This window comes from Chelonia mydas, chromosome 7 (assembly GCF_015237465.2).
Source record: "Chelonia mydas isolate rCheMyd1 chromosome 7, rCheMyd1.pri.v2, whole genome shotgun sequence".
Classification (NCBI taxonomy): domain Eukaryota; kingdom Metazoa; phylum Chordata; order Testudines; family Cheloniidae; genus Chelonia; species Chelonia mydas.
The window spans coordinates 120,843,340-120,864,158 of record NC_057853.1 but is presented as its reverse complement, the minus strand read 5'-3'; the positions used below and the strand labels follow the sequence as shown (position 1 = coordinate 120,864,158).

The following is a 20,819-nucleotide window of genomic DNA, read 5'->3' as shown; positions in this document are numbered from 1 at the left end:
TGGTAAAAAACCATTGAGTTGAAATTTAATAAAGACACACAGGGAATCTAGCCTGGCATCTTGTGTTAAATCTAATGGAAGAGGCGTGGCTAAAACCCCTGCATGGCTTTGAAAACCTAACCAAGGTCTTTAAAAATCTCTACCCCAGGGTAGATTCTTAGTAAATTCTTAGTAAAAATTCACAAAAATCTCCTTAACCCAGCTTGGAAATCTCCAGCTTTTGCTTATTTTCCATTTCCCTGTGATAGGCAGCAACACTTGAGTGGCAAATTGATTTTTAAACAAGTAGGGCTTCTCACTAGAAAGGAGCTCACTGGGACGACTCCGTGAAAAAGGCTGAACAGAGAACAATTAAAAAAAATCTTTTCAGTACCGTCTCAGGGCACAAAGCTCAGTTTCAGAAGTACATACCTGACGGTTGAATCAGAAGATCCAGTAATGATCACCCGCTCGTCATACTGCAGGCACAAGACGGAACCTGTGTGTCCAGTCAGAATTCGCTTGCATTCCAATGTATTCTTATCCCAGATCTAGGGTGGCAAACAGCCACAAACAGCCTGGTAAGTAAGACGTTCATCACTGTATAAACGGTGTCTGTTGCTGGGCTGGCTGTTTCGGTTTTTATTACATACTGTTTGCGGATCGAGCTTCCTTAGTAGCACAGAATGCACTTTGTTATTCCACGGGAGCTTTGGTGCAATATAAAACATTCTTAATATCTCTGGTTTTAATATAAATACAGGCTCTACGCTTCTCATCAGGGAACAGGGTTGCCTGTCATGATGGGAGGACCAACAATACTGCTAGCAAAGTCCGTTCTATGAGGAAGCGGAGCATTTCTTGCCAGGTGAGACAGATCTACAGATGTTTCCGGGGGAAGGCTAGCTTGTGTGCGCCAAAGAAAAACTCGCCTGGGCTAGTCCAGTGTTTCTCAACCTTTGTGACACCAGGGACCAGCTTGCTGCCTTCCTGAACGGTGTCAGGGAGATCGCAGGGACTGGCGCTGGTCCACGGACCCGTTGTTTAGAACTGCTGGGCTAAGGCACCTTCTAAAAAGTCTCTTACCAACTGCTTCCTCCCACACTGAAATTAGGACACAATATTCATAGATTCACAGATATTTAGGTCAGAAGGGACCGTTATGATCATTCAGTCCGACCTCCTGCATAACGCAGGCCACAGAATCTCACCCACCCACTCCTGCAATAAACCTCTCACCTATGCCTGAGCTATTGAAGTCCTCAAATTGTGGTTTAAAGACTTCAAGGAGCAGAGAATCCTCCAGCAAGTGACCCGTGCCCCATGCTACAGAAGAAGGCGAAAAACCTCCAGGACCTCTTCCAATCTGCCCTGGAGGAAAATTCCTTCCCGACCCCAAATATGGTGATCAGCTAAACCCTGAGCATATGGGCAAGATTCACCAGCCAGATACTACAGAAAATTCTTTCCTGGATAACTCAGATCCCACCCCATCTAATATTGCTCATGAAGCCTGCTTTACACACCCTAGCTTGGCCACCTTGGGGAGTTCTCACCTTGATAGTGTTGTCTCGCAGGCCACTTACTATCTTCTGATCGTCATACTGTAAACAATAAACCCCTTTGCTAGTTTCACTCCGGCAGTGGATTCTCTGTAAACTGTGCCTTCCACACCGCCAGTTTGATTCTATTGTCTTGGGGACAGGGAGCAGAGAAGAAAGAGAAGCGAATTAGAGAAAGTCCTGTTACATTTCCCAACATGCAGCCCATTAGATGATACAGCGTTCTCCCAAGGGAAGTGGTGGTGGGGGAACTAAGGCTAGAGTGATTTATAATGACAAAGTGCTGGAGAATATAGCACGGGGAATGTTGTTGCACAGGCCATGCTGGGGATCCACAAGCTGACCTAAAAGGTTTTTTCCATCTCTAACTTCTGTGACTCTGTGGAGCGTTCAACAAGAGGACGCCCAGTGACTAAAGAAAAGCAAAAAGATCTAGATCTAGCCGGTGGTTATATGGCCTCCGTGATCAGAGCAGCTGAGCACCTCTCCTGCAATTAAGAGTTCAAGCATAGACAAGAGTTGGTACCTTGCACAGAACTGGTGCCACATGTCTGATGCCCTTCTCTTTGAATTTCACGGACTGTCCTCTCCGGCAATGCACAGGTCTCCCTGGCTCAGCTCTGGCACCTCACCACAACCTCTCACTAGGCCTCAATATTTTTTCACAGAAAGAGCCATGAGATGCCTGAATGCTGTCCAGCTGCTGCTATGACACCGTGTACGCTGTGCAGATTCACCAGAATCTGCTACTTTAAATACATCTGACAGCTCATGCAATTACATTCAGGGAAGGGAGTCGCTAAGCCCTATGATCTTTATTTGACAACTCCAAAACACGTGAATTTGGGGCAAAACATATGTATGCCATGTGCAACATTTATCAAAACCAGTGTGAGGGTTTTGCTGACAGTTTAACAAATCAGAAAGTTAAAAACCATACAAAATGAAACGTTTGTTTCTTACCTCTATGTCCTGTATAATTTTTGGATAAAGTGCTCTATAGAAGGAGTTGGGTGGGGCAGTCCCATCAGGTGGCTTATTTTTAAATAGATACTGTCCCCTGGAACACAAGAAACATTTCCCATTCAACACAGTCCACTTTTCAGCAGTGTTGGGCAAAGGTTTCTAAGGCACTTTACTAGATGCATTGCTGACCGTAGGGGCAGGGGACTGATTAGCATTCAGGCATGGTGGGCTCAGTAAGCACTGTTTGACCTGCTCTGTGACTGGGTTGTATTTGGATACGTGACAAATTCGGATACGTGACAAATTCAAAACAGGTATTAGCAGACACCTAGGGAATTTCAAATGTGTAATGCATATAGGGCACGAGCCACTATTGCCCAGTATGTGAGTAATAGTGGTTCATACGTCCCCTGGCTTCTGTAGCTACTATGTGTGTCACTTTTAAAAGAAGGGGATCAAACCTTCATAACTGCCAGTGAAGTGGGGGAGGATCTGCAGGGAAGGCCAGCAATGGGAGAAAACTAAGGAAGGCAGGCCCCCCAAAAATATGTTACGTGCCCAAGGCTTGAAAGCTGCATTAGCAGGAGTGACATCTGCTTTGGCACATGGACATTTTACGGCTGCTGCTAGATTCTGGTAAGCAACATTTCATTAGTGGCTCCTTCCTCATTTCAGCACAGATTTGGAATACTCATATCCCAAGCTAGATTTTTGCTTCAAAAAAAATTCAGTAAACGGCAATCACTTCCTGCTGTGTAAAGAACTTTAATTCCTCATCCTGAAGTTAAGAAGTCACCAAACACGGTGTGGAAGCTAGTAAACCCTACCATGGGCGTACTAACTGCTGTTTTGCCTGGCAACATGCCTTGCAAAGTGGAGATAGGCACAAATGCCTCGGAGTGTAATCCTGGCATCAGAGGCATGGCGTTTACACTGGGCCAGCTCTCTGTTCCTCCCCTCCACTACTCCATTACAGCATGATTAATTGTTCCAGATCCCCATGTGCCTTTCTTGTCTGTCCCTTCCTCACAGTACACCTTGAAACTACAGTACACCTTGACAGCTTGGGCCTCAGCTATACATAGCATGAAACCTGCATCAGAGAAGCTACAAAAATGATCTGAAGTTTTTAGTTTATAAGGACAACAAAACAGAGTGCTGAACAAGCATCTGAAAGACACACAAGGGGAACGGCATATATTTAAATTCCCTAAGAAATTAGTTTAAACACATGTTTTGGGGCAGAGCAGTTTTCAGCTCCATACTTAGAAGCCTGCAGATTTTCAGACTACAAGAAGTATCAGCCATTAACAGCACTGGACTAAAGGTTTGTGTTTCCAGTCTCACTCTCCAGGATGTGTGCACATGACCAGATAGGCACATGCATGCAAGCAGGCAATTGTGGGTACAGGTCCTAATCATTGCAGAAAGAAGTTGATACAGTATTTGCACATGTGGAGTGCTTTTAGAAGAGTGAAGGTTAATCACAGGGGCAATGTTTTGAAGACTTCCTGGGGAGTCCTGGAGGCTCTTGGAAACTGCACATGCTTTGGAGGTGGGGACAATGCTTGACCCAGACCCTGGAACATTTAGGTTACATCTGGGTTGGTCTTCAAATAGAATCAACTGCGGTTTAGCTAAAGAAGTGCTTGGAATGATATAGAAGTAACTATTTCATGTCCCCTCCCCAGCTGAGGACAATGGGACACTGCAGGGGTGCCCCAACGACAGAGCCTGAGGGACGTGTAACCATGTACTCTCTCTATATATATGACTGTAGGGTAAAAGGAACTCAATCAGCTGCAGGTTTTGATGACTAGAAAACCGAATGTCTTTTGGTCACTATCGAGACAGACACAAACAGTGCCCAGGTTTGTTTGTTTTTTTATAGTAAATTTTCTATAAATACTTGTGCCAATCCATATGACCCCATTCATTCCTGGCAAGTTGTCAGTGTGGTCCTTTGTGCTGCAGAGTTTGGGCTCTCCTGTTGTAAGGTACCAGGAAGCAAGTGATGAAATCAAGTGGTCCATGCACCGAGCTAAGTGAAGAGCTATAAGCGAATGACACCAGTCATCTATCATTCTGAACTGTCCATCTATTCACTTCCCTGTGCCATCCAAAGCACTGATTCCAAGCTACAAAGTGCTATATGGCAGATCCCCAAGTTAAATTAGATATTGCCTGCCTCTTTTCCCCACCCAACTGTTCCTAGGGTTAACCCCCTCCTCCCTATCAGAGGGTATTCTCCCTGGGAATACATGCTTGGGGAATTCCATCCTGCAACCAACTTAAACAGGACACAGTGCAATCCTGAGGGAGCAGCATAATGATGGGGGTGGAGGGGTGTACTGCTGACCTTCAAATACCCATATGATCAGCAATGGGCATCAATGTAAAATTCTAAATATAGAATGAAATACAGGACTGGGGTTTCTCTAAATATAGAATGAAATACAGATAATCATGGGAAAAAGAAAAGGAGGATTTGTGGCACCTTAGAGACTAACAAATTTATTTGAGCATAAGCTTTCGTGAGCTACAGCTCACTTCATCGGACTAACACGGCTGCTACTCTGAAAGATAATCATGGGGTTTCTCTAACATTTCCCCTTGTGTCTGCAGCTAATACTGTCATGGAAAGGGGTACTGAACACTTCTGATAATCACTATGCTCCTGGAAGCAGATTTGCATAGTATTAAGGACAGTTCATAATCATGATTTACTTGTCTTTGTAATCTGTGACAAACAGTGTAACAAAATGAACTTCAACACACAACAGAATTTTTGTTTGCAACTTTGTATCTTTTTTTTCCTTTTTAATAGCAACTAAAATGCCTAAACTGTCACTTTTATCTTGTTTATGAAATATTCATACCCAGCTTTTTTGCAGCTAACATCCTGGGGACACCCTTGGAAAAGAAAATTATGTATTAAAGGGCTTAGCCTAGAGAGGGAAAGTTCTAATGAAGTGTTAACAGAGCAGCTTCAAACTCAAGGGAGACCCTCGGAAGGCTATTCCAGCTGATTATTAACTAATCTATCTGCATTTCTAGAGTCCCCTACTCTCCACGGTACCTACCCTCGGCTTCCAGTTTGAGGATTGCACAGATACAGCGTAAAGTGAAAGTTTGCTGAGGAAACACTAATTCATACCACACGCCCCAGCTCCTAATCCTAAAAATGTTTTTCTGCTCTGAACTGCTGGTGAGTTTATTGCCCTTCTTAGGCATATGGAGCTCCTTACTATGAAACTGAATGAGAGGCTGGGTGAACAGATTCTAAGGTTTTATCTCTCACTCATTACTGAGATACTGGAGCACCTGTGAGAGGGGCAGGGAAAAACACGCGAAAAATTGGTGGTAGAACCAAAAACGACCAACCTCCCCAATCCCTGAATTTTGCTGTAAACAAATGTCAAACTAGAAACAACAGGGGCTGACTACAAATGTAGCATTACACACACACCATCCACTGTCCTAGATGGGTAAGAAAGCTGAATTTGCAAATCCCTCACCATCCTCTCCTCTCTGCCAACCCTCTCCACAACGAGTCTGTCCTGACCATTCTCTCAATAAGTTTCTTCCACAGCATGCCATCAGATGTCACCCGGTACCACTCCTTACACACCAGCTCAGCAGCACATAATGATTTGGCATCCAGGTACGACAGTATGTTCTCGGCAATGTGATCCAAACCCCGAGCTGGGGAAAAAAAAAGAGAGCATTAGTCATTGGGGAGATCGTAAGACAGTTTAAACAACTCCCCTTGTCTATTATGGAGATGCAGTCTCTTTCCTATCACTGCTCATCCATTCCCCTGTAGGCAGAGGTGGACCAAGTTCACAGAAGAGTATTTGCTGCTAAGTTCAGGAACAAACAGTGTTTTCCCAACTTGTTTTGGATCAAACACAACAAGGCATTAAAAATAATAAAGAATCCAGGAAGTCATTCCAATCTATTTCTATGGGTTTTAGCACTAGGGGGATAGTCTATGGATGGCATTTCCAACACAGCGATGCAGCCCCCAAAATATCTCTATATTAGGACCATTTCTCATCTTGCTGCTACAGCTGTTCTCATGTTCCAACGTCTCAAAAGCTGTTTTTGCTAAAGTAGTAGCTTTTGAACGTAATGAAGAAAAAAATATATATTCCCAGTGTGTACCCTGAAGGGTAGTGGTACCTTTAGACATGGGAGGGGGGAAGTAGATGCAGATGCATGGAGGAGAGACAGTCTAAGGAGAGAGTGAAGCAGGTTTGCTGGTATCATTTATTTCAGTAGGTGGAAGAAAGCGTATGCCGACACTGTCATTTGCAAACATTTTCCAGTGTGAATACCAGAAGGGTTGCTTTGTGTTTCAATAGCGCTGCAGTCAAATGGAAGACAATTGACTCAAAAAAATAAAAGGGCACTCGACCAATAGCCTGGTTAACACCCCAGTGGATATATAATAGGATAAAATGTTGGAATACAGTGGGGGGTTCACCCTGTGTTGTTTAAAGTGGATGGGTTTATCCATTACAATTCTCTACCACCCCCTCAAACCTAATCTGCACAGAGGCCTCAGAGGAATAAGATGCCTATAAAATAACATGGTTGCACTAATAAAGCTTCTCTTGGCTGCTGTTCTAATTCACAAGTGAGACAGCAACAGTGAGGGGGTTATTGCTCTTCACAGATCACATTTCAGAGGCTTCACAGAAGCTGTAGTTCAGAGGAGTCCGCCCTCCCCCAAGCACAAAGTTCTGCCCAACAAAGAGCAAGCATGCCAGATGGGTATTACATGCAACTTCCCTCCTCTCCCTAACGAAACCCACCAAACATCCGGAGTGGGATTAAATACCTCTTTTCTTACTCTTATTACAACAGCCTCAAAGACTGAGCCCCATTTGTCAGCAGCACAGAAGTAGGAAGCAGTAAATGAATTGTGACTGGTTGAGTCACATGTCCATACTTAAGCAGATGGAAAGTGAAGCATGTATCAGCTGATTCTTATCAGAGTTCACAGGACACTATCTATTCTAGCTTTTGTGTCAGACTGATAAATTAAAAGAGATCTCAGAATTGGCTCCTCATGCATGAAAATGATATAACACAGCATGGCTCCTGATTCCTTCCCTTATTCCTAATGCAACAGTTTAAAACGTAGCCACATGCAGAGAAACAATTTTATGATGCTTTGGGCCCAATCCTCCACCGCCCAACGCCTCGTATCATTTACAACTGTGCAAAAAAGAGCATGCAGATGACGACACAAGGTACCAGGTGGTGGAGAAAGAGGCCCAAAAGTGTCTACATCGATGCAGAGTTTGGGTGCTATATTGCAGTATTAACCCACCAGGGTTCCCAATTGTACAGTTTCAGTTTATACACATAGATATTACACATATAGCTTTACAAACTCTGTGAAAGAAGCTAGATTGATAGTTCTGAAGGCTGAAGTCCTCTGTTTATCAGCTGAGCAGGTGCAGGATGGGGAGTGTTTCCTATAGCCACCCCTTATTTATGTGTCACAAACTTCATCTAGTGGGGAGAGGTGATGTCAGTTTGCTTTCCCACAGCCTGAAGCTTCCACTGACACCTTAGACACTGTGTGCCCACCCCTAGAGTTGATAACAGTAGTTTCAGGTGAATATACTGAGCTCCATAGGAATTCTGTATGAGGAAAAGAGGAAGGAAGGAGAAAGGATGGCAAGAAATGGGCCCACGCTGTAGAAGTTCTGCTTGCCGATTCCTAATCAATCCTCACTGATCATCCCTCTAGTTGTCCACCTCCCCCTGACTCTCAGTCCCCAAATGGAGCCATCTTTAGTTGGTTTTTATTTTCATTGCTGTGATAGGTGTATTTCAATCACAGTAGTTGACTCAGATCACTGATCTTAGACCATTTTTATAGAGAGATAACGGACCATTGTCAGAGAAAACTATCATCATACAACCCCCCTGCCTTGCCTCTAGTACTAATGGGGGGGGGGGGGGGGAAGGCAGAACCTATTTTAACAAGTGGCATGGTTACAAATCCAATGTTGTTATTTGTTTCCAAGAAATGGCACAATTAAATTATAGTATAAATTTTAAGGAATTTCTTATTTAGAGAAGCCACTTTAAAATGGACATTTTCCTTCACCAAAAATTATGGTAAATTAACTTGAAATGTGATTAGCTGTCTATTCTTCCATATCAAATTATCTTTCAGGACAGTACTGGTTTTACAACATAATCCTAGGCAGAAAAGCTTTGTCTTCCTGAAGTTGAAAGAATCTTTCACTTACTTCACACTCAAAAACCTGATGCAAAAAATGCATTTTCCCTCCCCAAAACACCACACACACATATTCTAAACAGTCTGGAAGTTCAAAGTTTAGGCTTCGCTTTTCAAAATCTGAACAAAGTACACAAATAAATACACAGTTAAAGTTACTCAAACAACCTTAACTCTGACCTCCACAGCACCAGGATAAAAATCAAACAATTTTACTCCAAGTTTAATAAATGTGTCTGATTGATGGATAAGAGGCAGTACTATGTGGGCAGAGTAGGTGGTCTGGAGAACCAGAATGAGAATTTGCCAACTTTCAGGGTTTTAGGGTGTATTTTGTGTGTGTGTGGTGGGGGCAAGGGGATGAGAGCGATAAAGTAGAGCTTGAACTTAGCTTCCAGGCTTTTTAACATGTGTTTTTGTGAGAAAACTACAAAGCTCTCCTGTGGGTTCTTTTTAGTTGAGGTGACATATTCATAATTCCAGGTTAGTCACATTTTTTTCTGAAAATTTCCTTAGGCTTTAAAAAATGTTTAACAATTGTCTGATCAGGAGAGTCACTGCAGTCCTTGCAAGCTGCCCACAGACTAACACAATTCCATTCCAGACAACCTTCTGCCTCCTCATATGGCTTCTCATCTCCTATTCTCCTTACTGGAATCCTTGCCCTGCATGTGACATTTCTGCATGTGCACTGTACAGCCTGGAACTACACGCCCCTCTGAGATTCCTTGTCATTAAGGCCACATGTGTTGGGATATACACACTTTGCAAACATGCAAATTGATGCACACACATGCCACTTACCACTGTGCGCTTATTTAAATAACGGAATAACTGCTGTCTACATGCGGCAAACTAGAGAAAGGCCCCTCCCATCCGTTCAGTACCACACAAAAAGTGAAGTTTGAAGGTAGATCTATTTCATGGATACAAGTAGTGAATGACAAGGTAAAAACAGTTATTTACCTGTACCGTAACTGTTGTTCTTTGAGATGTGAGTGCAGACAAGCATTCCACTCAGGTGTGCGTGTGCCCAGCTCACCAACGTTGGAGAACTTTGCCTAGTAGTACTTATAGGAGCGGTGCTCATGCCCTGTGGCCCTTCCCCTCCTCTGGCTACTCAAAATCAGTGCCATCCCAACCCCTTTAGATCCTTCACACCAAGAGTACAGACTCCGATGCAGAGCGGATGGAGGATGGGTCACGAAATATAAATCTGCACGCACATCTTGATGAACAGTTACAGTTACAGTACAGGTAAGTAACTGCTTTTTCTTCGAGTGGTTGCAGATGTGTATTCCAATCAGGTGACTCACAAGCAGTACTTACATGAGATGGAGCTTGGAGTCTACTTAAACGACTGCGGGACTGCCTTCCCCGAGGTTGCATCTGACCTAGACACAGTGGTAATTGCGCAGTGCTTTGTAAAAATATGTGCAGAAGACCAGGCATTGGCCCTGCAGGTGTCCAATACTGAAACATCTCTGGGGAATGCTATCGTCGTTGTATGACCCTGTAATCTCAGAAAAGGCACCATCTGAGCTACTTCACATGCAGTTGTAATGCAGGAAGTTATCCACCTGGAAATCGTCTGTGCAGAGACCGCCTGACCCTTCATTGGATCCGCATAGGAGATGAAAAGATGACATAGGGCCCAAAAAGCTAATCCTCTCTAGGTAAAATGCCAAGCACTGTCTCACATCCAATGTGTGAGGTCTCTGCTCATCCATGTTGGAGTGTGCGTTGTTAGGAGAGAACACCAGTAAGTAAATCATGAGGTTAAGGGCAAACAGTGAAACCACTTTAGACAAAAAATTTTGATGTGGCCATAGGGTCACTTAGTCTCTGACAAACTTAGTGTGTAGGGGCTCTGCCATTAAGGACTGCAGCTTGCTTACTCTCCTTGCAGATGTTATAGCTACAAGGAAGGCTGTCTTTTGGCACAGGAGGGACAGAGAGCAGGTTGCCAGGGGTTCGACTGGAGACCCCATAAGGGCAGCTAAGACAACAATGAGGTCCCACAAGGGAACTGGCTCTTTCACAGGTGGGTAAAGACGAATGACTCCTCTTAGAAATCTCACAACCATGGAGTTTGAGAAACTTGACCTCCCTTGGATGAGCAGATGAAACTCTGAGATCGCTGTAAGAGAACCCTCAATGAGCTGAGCGACAGACCAGAAGACTGAAGGTATAACAGGTACTACAAGATGTCCTGAATGCAGGCCAGCATGAGCTGAATTCCCCATGCTAGCCACCAAACTGAAAAGCGCTGCCACTTGTCAAATAAGAAGCCGTAGCAGAGGGTTTCCCATGAAGTAACACTTGTCAAACAGCTTCCGAACGCCAGTCCTCCTCTTAATTTTGCCATGAAGAATCCATGCGGTGAGGTGCAGGTTGTTCAGCGCCGGATGCCAAATCTGACTGTGGTGCTGGGTCAGTAAGTCACGATAAAGAGGGAGAGAGATGGGCAGTCAAACCGACAGATTGAGGAGACTGGAAAACCAACACTGTCTTGGCCACGCTAGTGCAATGAGAATCAGTCTGGAAAGATCCAACTTCAGTTTGAGAATGACCTGCGGGATGAGTGGGATCAGGTGGAAGCCTACGAGAACACCAATCCCCACTCAGGTGGAAGGAGCCTGGACTGAGGCCCATTCAGAAACAAAATTGACTACACTTCTTGTCTTTCGTTGCAAGCACGTCGATAGCTGAAATGCCCCATTTTTCAAGATGGGCCTCAACAGCCTATTCTTCAGGGACCATTCATGATGCTGAAAGACGCCCCTGCTGAGGTGATTTGCATCAGGGAGAACATCATTCACATGGCCATTCACCTACTGGAGATGTGAAACAGCTTAGCCAAATTGCCAAAACTTTTTACTGCCTTGTGACAAAGCTGGTTGGAGTGGGCTCCACCCTGTTTGTTCACATAATACACTGTGGTGGTGCTGGTGAGTATATGAACCACTATGCCTTTGATGTGCACCAGAAATCTCCAGTACACACTGTAAATGGCTCAAAGCTCTATGACCTTCATACGAAGAGAGGCTTCCTGATCTGGTCGCAGTCCCTGAATTTTCAAAGTCCCCAGATGCACTTCCCCAACCCATTTGTGGAGGCATCAGTCATAATTGTTATGAACAGCAGAGGACGGGTGAAGGGAACACCTTCACAAAAACGGATTCAATCTATTCACCGCAGGACAGGGGGCAGCACTCGCACTAGGCACTCCAACAACTGACCATCTGGGCGATATACCAACTTGAGCCAGGTCTGAAGAGACAAAGGTGCAACCTCACATGCTGAACTATGCAAGTACATGCGGGTCATATGACTTAGCGACTTCAGACACACATGAATCCAAATGGAAGTGAGAGACTGAGGGATAGTCCCAGACAATGAACTGTCTGAAATCACAGTTCAGCAGAAATGCCCTCAAATTCACAGAATCTGGTAGAATCCCAATACTCTCGATTTTTTGCGGTGGTACTCAAGTTGATTTTGCTTTGTTTTCTATCAGACCCAGCCAATCGAGGAGACGCAGTCTGAACCAGACATGGCTGAGGAATTGATCTGGGGACTTGCCCCTCACTAACCAATCATCCAGGTAAGGAAAGACATGGCTTGGGAAAAATCGCCACATGGAAATAGGAGTTTTGAAGAACAAGGGCAGCAAACTGGTGGTTGTGATTCAAATCTGGGAGGATGGTAGCTAAGGTAACTATGCAGAATCTCATGTGCTTGATGTGCTTGTTGAGACCCTGGAGTTTGAGAACAGGTCTCATGTCCCCCTTGGACTTGGGAATCAGGAAATACTGTGAGTGGAATCCTTCTCCTCCCACCCCAGCCCACCAATGCTGCAGGGGGTCTTCCTCTAATGCCCCCAAAGCTCACTTAGTCTGGACCTGCTGTAGGAGCAGTGACTCATGAGGGGGGTCCTTGAAAAGGGACAGAGTGTGGGGGAGTGGAAATTGGATGGCATAACTCAATCCCACATTTGTCTGAGGTTATCACTTCCCAAGCACTGTGAAAGTGAGGAAGCCTGTCCCTGAATGGTAGGAAGTTCACAACTGGTGTCGATCAACCAGTCAAAATGGCTGCTTCCCCAAAGCTGGGGGAGGACAGGCTGGCTGATTAAAGTTAGACCCAGGAGGTCTTCCTCTGTGCGACTTATGCCCCTTCCTGGAGTAGTCCTGCTGCCTCGATAGATAAGATGTCTGCTGGAAGCACCATTGCGGACGGTATTGTGGCTGCCATGGCTGACCCAGAAACTGGCACCTTTCTATGGCTGGGGTAAAGCCCCCAATGAATGCAGAGTTGCTCCTGAGTCCTTAAATGAATGTGAAGTCTCATCCATTTTGTCAGAGAAGAAAAAAATCAACCAATGAAAACTAGGTCTTCTGTTCTCTGCTGGACCTACGGTTACTAATTTTGGCAGGACATATTCCTGGAAGTTTCATCACATGATATAATCTTTAATTCCTGGAGACTCCAGGACAATCCTGGAGTGTTGGCAACTCCAGCTGGACTTCCAAAGCTATGCCAGAGTGCTGCACGCATGAGGCCCTTCTCAGCGTGATTGCTGAAGCCATAACTCTGGAAGCTGCATCTGTTATGTCTGGTGCCGACTGCAAAGATGTCTTGGCAGCCAGACAACCTTATGCAATAAACATTCTGAACTCTTCCGTGGAGGGTTCGGGCAACTTGTCTGTGAGTTTGGCTATAGACTCCCAATTCCCAAAATCGTATTTCAATAACAGTGCCTGCCGATTTGCAATGCCCACTTATAAGGATGAGGTCGAATAAATTCAGAGAGCCAATCTCTTAGAACTCTCTGTCCTTGGGCATGGACTTGTACCGCCCTTGACATCATCTCTCATGAGCTGCTGTTACAAGAGAGTTAGGGACCATATGAGGACAGAAGCACTCAAAATCCTGCATAGGAATGCAATATCATTTGTCAGTACACTTTGCCATAGGAGGCAAGGAAGCTGGGGTACACCACAAAGTCTTATCAGGTTCTAACAACGCTTCAAGTTATAGGGAGAGCCACTCTCCTTGGGTCCGAGGACTGAAGAATTTCCACCAACTTGTGTATATTTTCCTGCACAAACTCAGCCTGAATACCCAAGGCTGAAGCCATTCATTGCAAGAGATCCTGATGTGATTTAAAATCCTCAGCCACTGGAGAGGAAGAGTCTAGTATTGCAGAACCAGCTGGTGATAAAGATGAAGGAAGTGGAGCCTGTGGAACCTCCTGTGGCAGCAGAGGTCCCTGTACGAGTGGCTCAGGCTGATCCTGGGTTGAGGAAGCCACCTCTGAGTCAGCAATGTAGGTGACTGAAGAGAGAATATCGGGAATGGCCAGGAGACCTTGCCCTGGAGTGGGCTGACAATTGGGACTTCACAGATTGAGAAACGGTCCAGAGATTCCAAGGCAGACACTGAATATAGGGATACAGCATAGGTGGGCAGTAGGCACTGGGCCAAGACCCGCGGTCCCTATTGCAGGAGCAATGCTGATCTTGGTACTGATTGTGATCCACAGGAGGTCTCAACAATCTTTGAGAATGATGTCTTGGTAATGAGGGAGATGGTGCCTCCGAACTTGCTCTCGATGAACCCCCCCCCCCCCAAGTCATCTGAAGACAATGGGGGATCCACCCCAGGTGCAGCAAGCAAACATCCAGCATTGTCCGAAGCCCAATATGCTGGCTGCATCGTTACCAAAGCAGAGAGAGAAGCTGATGCCTTGAGGACAGGCAAGGGCACTGTACTCCCACTTGGCAGCAAAACAAGATGGCGCTGCAGTCAGGGTTGGTATCGATGCCATAGATGTGGTCTTCACTGCAATCATCATCGGTGCCGAAGATAGTAGCTGTGCTAACACGCCTCACGGTACCCATGAGGAGGTTGACCTTGAGTGCCTCCTCTGAGTCTTGGCAGTACTGAAGACAGTGCTGTTGACTGAGACAAGTCTGCAATCAATTCAGGTGGCACAGAGGACCACACAGAAGTACTCCTGGCAGCAGAATGCTCCTGAATAACTGGGGAGCAAGAACAGAGGGGCAAAGCAAGTCTGATGCTGCCTGGTATACCAATGGCATGGAAATAGCTGGTGCCAATGTTGTTGGTAATGGACTCAATGGGCATCCCATGAATGGTAATGTGCTCAACGGATGCCGCCTCGGTACCGGAAAGCGAGTGGATGGCCCAGCTCCATCCCACATATCAGAAGAATCATGGTGATTGTCTTCGCTCCACCTGGAAGAGAAGGTGGAATCTTCCCAACCTCTGGAGTGGTTCTGCAGTCCAGAGGCCTGAGGAAGGAGAATGATCTCTCTACTCCTGGGGGAGGCATGAGAGTCTGGTCACAGAACACTGGCTCGCTCTACTTCCAAACCAGTTAGTCTCTAAGGTCCACAAGTCCTCCTTTTCTTTTTGCGAATACAGACTAACACGGCTGCTACTCTGAAAGTTGTCTGAGAGGATGAACGATCCACACAGGTCTCCAGTGCCAAGCGGGCCTCGTGGCCGGCTCCACAAGGTGCTGTTTGAGGTGCAAGTCCCTCACCACCTCTGTTCTTGAATGATTTGCAGATGAAGCTCCTTTCCTTAATGTGCCCTTCTCCCAGGCGCAACAAGTACCACATATGGGGGGTCACTGCTGGGAACAGCCACCCCAAACAATGGACAACAGTTAAACCTTGGTGAGGGAATATTTATCCTAACTCCTATAAACTAAAAACATAAATACTGTTAAACTAACTTACTATATGGACAACAAAATCCAAGAGAGACTGAGATGGAACAGCGTGAAGAAAATACCACACCAAGTGCTCTGAGTCTACTCAGGAGTGGTGAGAAGGAACTGAGGGGGTTCGGAGGAGCACTACCTTTAAATAGCCTGGGGAGGCGCTAAGAGAGACAGGGCACGGGTGCTGCCCCTCAGGGTACTACTAGGCAAAGCTCTCTGGCTTGGGTGCGCCAGCCACACGCACACCTGAATGGAAAATATGTCTGCAACCACCCAAAGAAAATTTTTTAAATCCCTTCTGAAACGACTTCTGCTACTTGCCAAAACTTTCCAGAAAAAGGCCCCAAGGGTGAGATTAATGGGTGAAATATGAGGTGGATTCGTTTGTCTTTGATGAAGTTGGGCAGAGAAAGGACTGAAAAAAATTGGGTTTATAACAGAAAGTGAGCGTGCTTCAGTCTTAACTATGGAAAGGCAAATGCCTCTTCAAATTGCTCCCTGTGTCTGTGTAACAGAAGAGTTCCACACGTTATAATGCTGCTCTGGTACATGAGATTATTGCCATTAGACCTCTAAAAACTACCACAATAACACACTTAGCACAACAAAGATTTTTTTCAAGGTCTACCAGAGCCATTTGATTATGAGGCAGTTATAATTTATAAAATCCCAGGAATCTGTGTATTTAATTTCCTAGCAACACTCCCATGATGGCGTTATTCTTTATAAGATCCACAATTAAAAACAAACATGTTTTCTCCTTCTTCAGCCCTAGAATTTAAGTATCATGTGGAACAATCCCATTAGAAGTCAAATGTTTGGAAAGAAGGAGCACGTAGGAATTGAGCAGCTCTTCAAAGGTCTGCACAGGATAAACAATATGTGTGAGAAATTCTTCCAAGCAATTTTCTCTTCAACTAAGTGTTCAGAGTCATCAGCAAAGATGGCAACACATTTTACTTAATTCCATCAGAGACTCAGGAACCAAGCCATCTGAATTATAATATCGTCTATGGAGGTATGATCGAATGGTTTGAGAATGGGACTGAGAGCCAGAATTCTAAAGCTGGTTCTGATACTGTCTTGCTGCACAACCTTGGGCAAGTTACTTACTATCCCGTGCCTCAGTTTCCCCATCTGTAAAACAGGGAAAATAATGGTACCTCCCTCACAGGGGTACTGACAGAATTGTTTGCTCAGTGCTTTCCTCTACTTAGGTAGTTCTGTGACCCTCATTCACCACAATAGCCAAACATTTAGCTGAGGCCAATGTCCTCAGATGAAAAGCACTGTAGAAGTACAAAATATGAATATGTTATCACGTCCACTCTTTATCCTGACATGTTGTTCACTGTAGGTAATTAATATTCAAATCCGTGGCTACAGGAAAATATTTTATTAATAAAAAGTGGTCAAAATTCTGAATGAAAAAATCCCAAGGGAAAACCAGAGACGATAAAAGGTAGTTACAATTTTTAAAATTCTGTTATTCAGACACTGTTACTGTCTTAATGACAATCAGGTGCTCTGTTTTCTGTGTCACATGCCCTAGACATTTGGTAAAATCATCCATTTATTTCAATCAAAAGGGTAGCGATATTGAGTGAAGTGTTACTACTACTGTGCACTTCTATAAAGCCTTTCATTCACAATCTGCTGCTACCTACTTCGCAAAACTTCTCCCTTCTCCAAGAACACTCTCCCACAGGGAATGCCCACTGTCAGAGGAAGCCAAATACCATAGCTCTTTCAAGGACAACCTGGAAGATCCTTCCCCCAACCGGGTGGAAATACCTGGCAATGCAGTGATGAAGTCCCTCTGTAACATGGGTTTGAGGTACGAGTTTATATGTCCGTGCTGGTAATGACACATCTGGGAGATGAGATGTTCCACAAACTCCACTTGGTCGGACTCGGACCACTGTTCAAAATACTTGACGCACAGCTCCTTCTCTTTCTCATAGCTTGCAGACAGCTTCCTTTGTTTGGGCACAATCATGCTGGAAGTGCCATTGGCAAGTTTTGTCTTGAAAGGAAAGAAGAAAACATGAAATAAAGCTTGGGACGCTAACATGAGTCTGCATATCCCATTTGCTGCTGTCAGTCTGCAAGTGGCCACAGAAACTGGTAACCTTGGAGGACAGTACAGTTCATGCTGGAGCTGCACACAAAGTACTGTCGTTAGATGGGAGAACAAGAGTGGCAGCTTAATACAAACACATTTTAGTTACATTTTACACACAGTAAAATGCTGACAGATTCCTAATTTGCCATTATCAGCTACTTCAGTGCACCACAGAAGACTGCATTTGTATTTTGTTTCTCTTCTAAAGTATTTGCTTCAGGGCTACAATGGACTGCTGCTAAAATTAATAGAAAATACATGAGATGGATAAGAAACTGCACAACGATCATTTTAATAACACACATAGTATACAGTAAAATCTGTTAAATCAACACCCCAACATCTGGTGCTCATCTGTACTTCATGCAAAGAATCAAATACTAAACTTTATAGTCACTGTTAATATTTTGCCAGAAGGTCTCAACATAGTCTGATTTTGAAGAAGGGATCTCAGGGACAGGAGAAAACAGACTCTTCACTCTATCGCCTAAAAGCAAGATGCACGGAAGTTTTGTTTTTAATGATTTAACTGAAAGAAAAGCACACGTATTGTACCATGAGCACATCCCAAGCCAAATTAGCTGTCAACTGGGAAATCTATGTTTTCCCATGCTGGTTACTAAATAGCTTTTATTAAATACTAAACTAAGGGAATATCTGTTTATTTTTAGGATTCTACTGCCACAACTTAAATAAATAAATAAATAAATAAATAAAACCAAGTACAACGGTCTTACATTTAACCAAGACAAGTTTTAAAGGGCCATTGTCAAGATATATCCATGTGCCATGGAACCTTGATAAGTCTCATTTTAGTAATCTGCAAACCTGGTAAGTCTTACTAAAAGCTGGTGTCTAGCCCTACGTCACAGCAAAGCTTTAATAACAGACGGCACTGTAATGACAGTTCACATTATTAGATCATTTCTTTTACAAAAACACTCTAGTCTACATTTGCTACTGCATTATGAATTATCAATTAAAACCAAATTGCACCTATCATGATAAATACAAGTTATATTTTGTGATGTAGTATTTCAGTTTCACTGACTTGCTATACCACAATGTGTATTAACAAAATTAATGATATTTTAGTCAATCTAAAAGAAAATAACCAGACTGTACACACTCTACATGTAATTTGTACCTAAGAGGAATATACATAGAATCTATTTACTGGGAGGAAGGATCAATGGAAAGATGTTAAGTGATTTGCTAAAAGGCTATAGAAAGTGCCTGCCAAAGCAGGGACAAGAACTCAGGAATTTCTAGCTCCCAGGCTTGTACCCCAGATTACACCTCCCTGTTCACCTAAAATCCTTACCTGTGTTACTCACACCTTGGATTACCAAAAGTGACAGAATCCTTTAAAATCTACTTAATTTTTCATCTAACAGAGATGGCTGGATAGATTTTCTTACAAAACTGCCCTGGTAAATGGCAGCCATTTTAACAAAAAGTATATTCTGGCTTTGTATTATGGTTTGAATTAACTCTGATTTTCTGAGACCATAGTACGGTACAAGGATATCAGATTGTATCATTGCTCAGCTTTGCATCACGAGCAAACTGGTCTGCAACACTTGTTTTGTTTCCTTTCTCATTCCCCTCAAAATGGAGCTGAGAGTCCTCAAACACTGGGGAATGTTTCTGGGAGCATTCAGTAAGGATCATCAAAGATGGCTAATAGCTGGTGGCAGAGTTGCAAACTAACAGCAAAGTATAAAATCCTTGTACAATGGTTTTATATTCTCTCATCATGTGGATAATAGTGTCCCATAAATGGGATATTTGGAGGGAGGAGAAACACACACTCTTCTTCTGGACACTCTCTTTATATAGAGAGAATGCTAACATCTCTGAGGCAACTGTGGGAATGAACTCCATGGCGTGAAAGGTTGGATTTTTCCTGGCAATGGCATGGCATACAAAGATTAAGGATGGGCTGTATTGAACATCAGCCTTGAGGGACTCTGGCTGTTTTTACTGCAGTTTAGCTGTTTGCAAAACAGAAAAACCCATGAAATGCTGGAGATAGTTGACAAATGGTGTATTTTACAAGCCTGACCTCATTTCATTTCTCATTTCATTTGCTGCACAGCCAATGTTACAGCAGGCTATCTCAATAGAGCATGGTTTTTAAACCTGTACCTTCTGCCTTTTGTGTCCTCCTTTCAGTGAGAACAGTCACTATTTGCTAGAGCATTAAATGCCCTCTTATCTGTTAGAATCAAGAAGCCCCTCCAGAAGAGACAGTGCTATCAGACATACGGATAATAAAATGAAGTTAAATATTCATACAAATGTACCACCCAAAAGGTTTTCAGCCCAGAGCTTTCTACTGTTTGTTGGGATGAAGATGTATTACCTGCCTCACTATCAAAAATAACCACAGACAACAGGAACCACAAACAATCACTGCATGTTACCCAAAGAAGATGCATCTGTGTACGGCATACGAAAGCGCCCAAATGTAGCCCAAGTGGAGCAGATCACAGTCCGCCACCTTTTTCTTCTTCCCTCCCAGGTTTGAATGTGGAGGCATGACCCTGCAGACGATAGGGGCCACCCTTCAGTGCTTCATTTTGATCTGAGCAGCGTGACATGCTGGGACCTGTAGCTTCTGTGAGTGGCACCTTTATACTTGCAGAGGTCTATTTCCTCCTGAGGTCCCTTCCAACCCTGATATTCTGTGATTCTTTGATTCTATTTCAGTGATACCATTTTTGAGATGGGGTGACCAGCACTGAACACAATACTCAAGATGGTGAAGGCATTCCATCAATTCTAGTCAGACATCCTGGCATTGAACAGACTGGTTTAGTAAGCTGTCCGTAATTACAAGCTTTTCTTCAGGCCTGCCCAAAGAAGAGCTCGGTGGAGCTTGAAAGCTTGTCTCTTTTACCAACAGAAGTTGGTCCAATAAAAGATACTACCACACCCACCTCGTCTCTCTCGTATCCTGCGACAAACACAGCGACAGTAACACTGCAAGCAACAATTACAAGGCCATTTTTCTGAGTGGCTACAATTAACAGAGCCTATCTGTATGCACGAGGAGGTAGGAGAGAACTAATATAACGAAGGACCTGAGTCTAAAGAATAGCCTACGTCTACAAGAAGGGGCAACATTTTAGTATGGATAAACAAAGGTTGGATCAGTCT

General features: G+C 44.1%; 1 protein-coding gene across 24 annotated transcripts in view; it reads right to left on the bottom strand.

The window, feature by feature from the left end:
- Positions 1 to 20,819, bottom strand: part of BTRC (beta-transducin repeat containing E3 ubiquitin protein ligase) — a 171,612-nt gene that overhangs the window by 26,330 nt on the left and 124,463 nt on the right. For all 24 annotated transcript variants that reach the window (XM_043552402.1, XM_043552400.1, XM_043552404.1 and 21 more), the window contains 5 exons: positions 17,324 to 17,555; positions 6,026 to 6,212; positions 2,505 to 2,601; positions 1,536 to 1,673; positions 412 to 530 (listed from right to left, as the gene is read on the bottom strand). In XM_043552402.1, the coding sequence (XP_043408337.1) occupies positions 412 to 530; positions 1,536 to 1,673; positions 2,505 to 2,601; positions 6,026 to 6,212; positions 17,324 to 17,555 (773 nt within the window). The remainder of the gene's footprint in view (positions 1 to 411; positions 531 to 1,535; positions 1,674 to 2,504; positions 2,602 to 6,025; positions 6,213 to 17,323; positions 17,556 to 20,819) is intronic.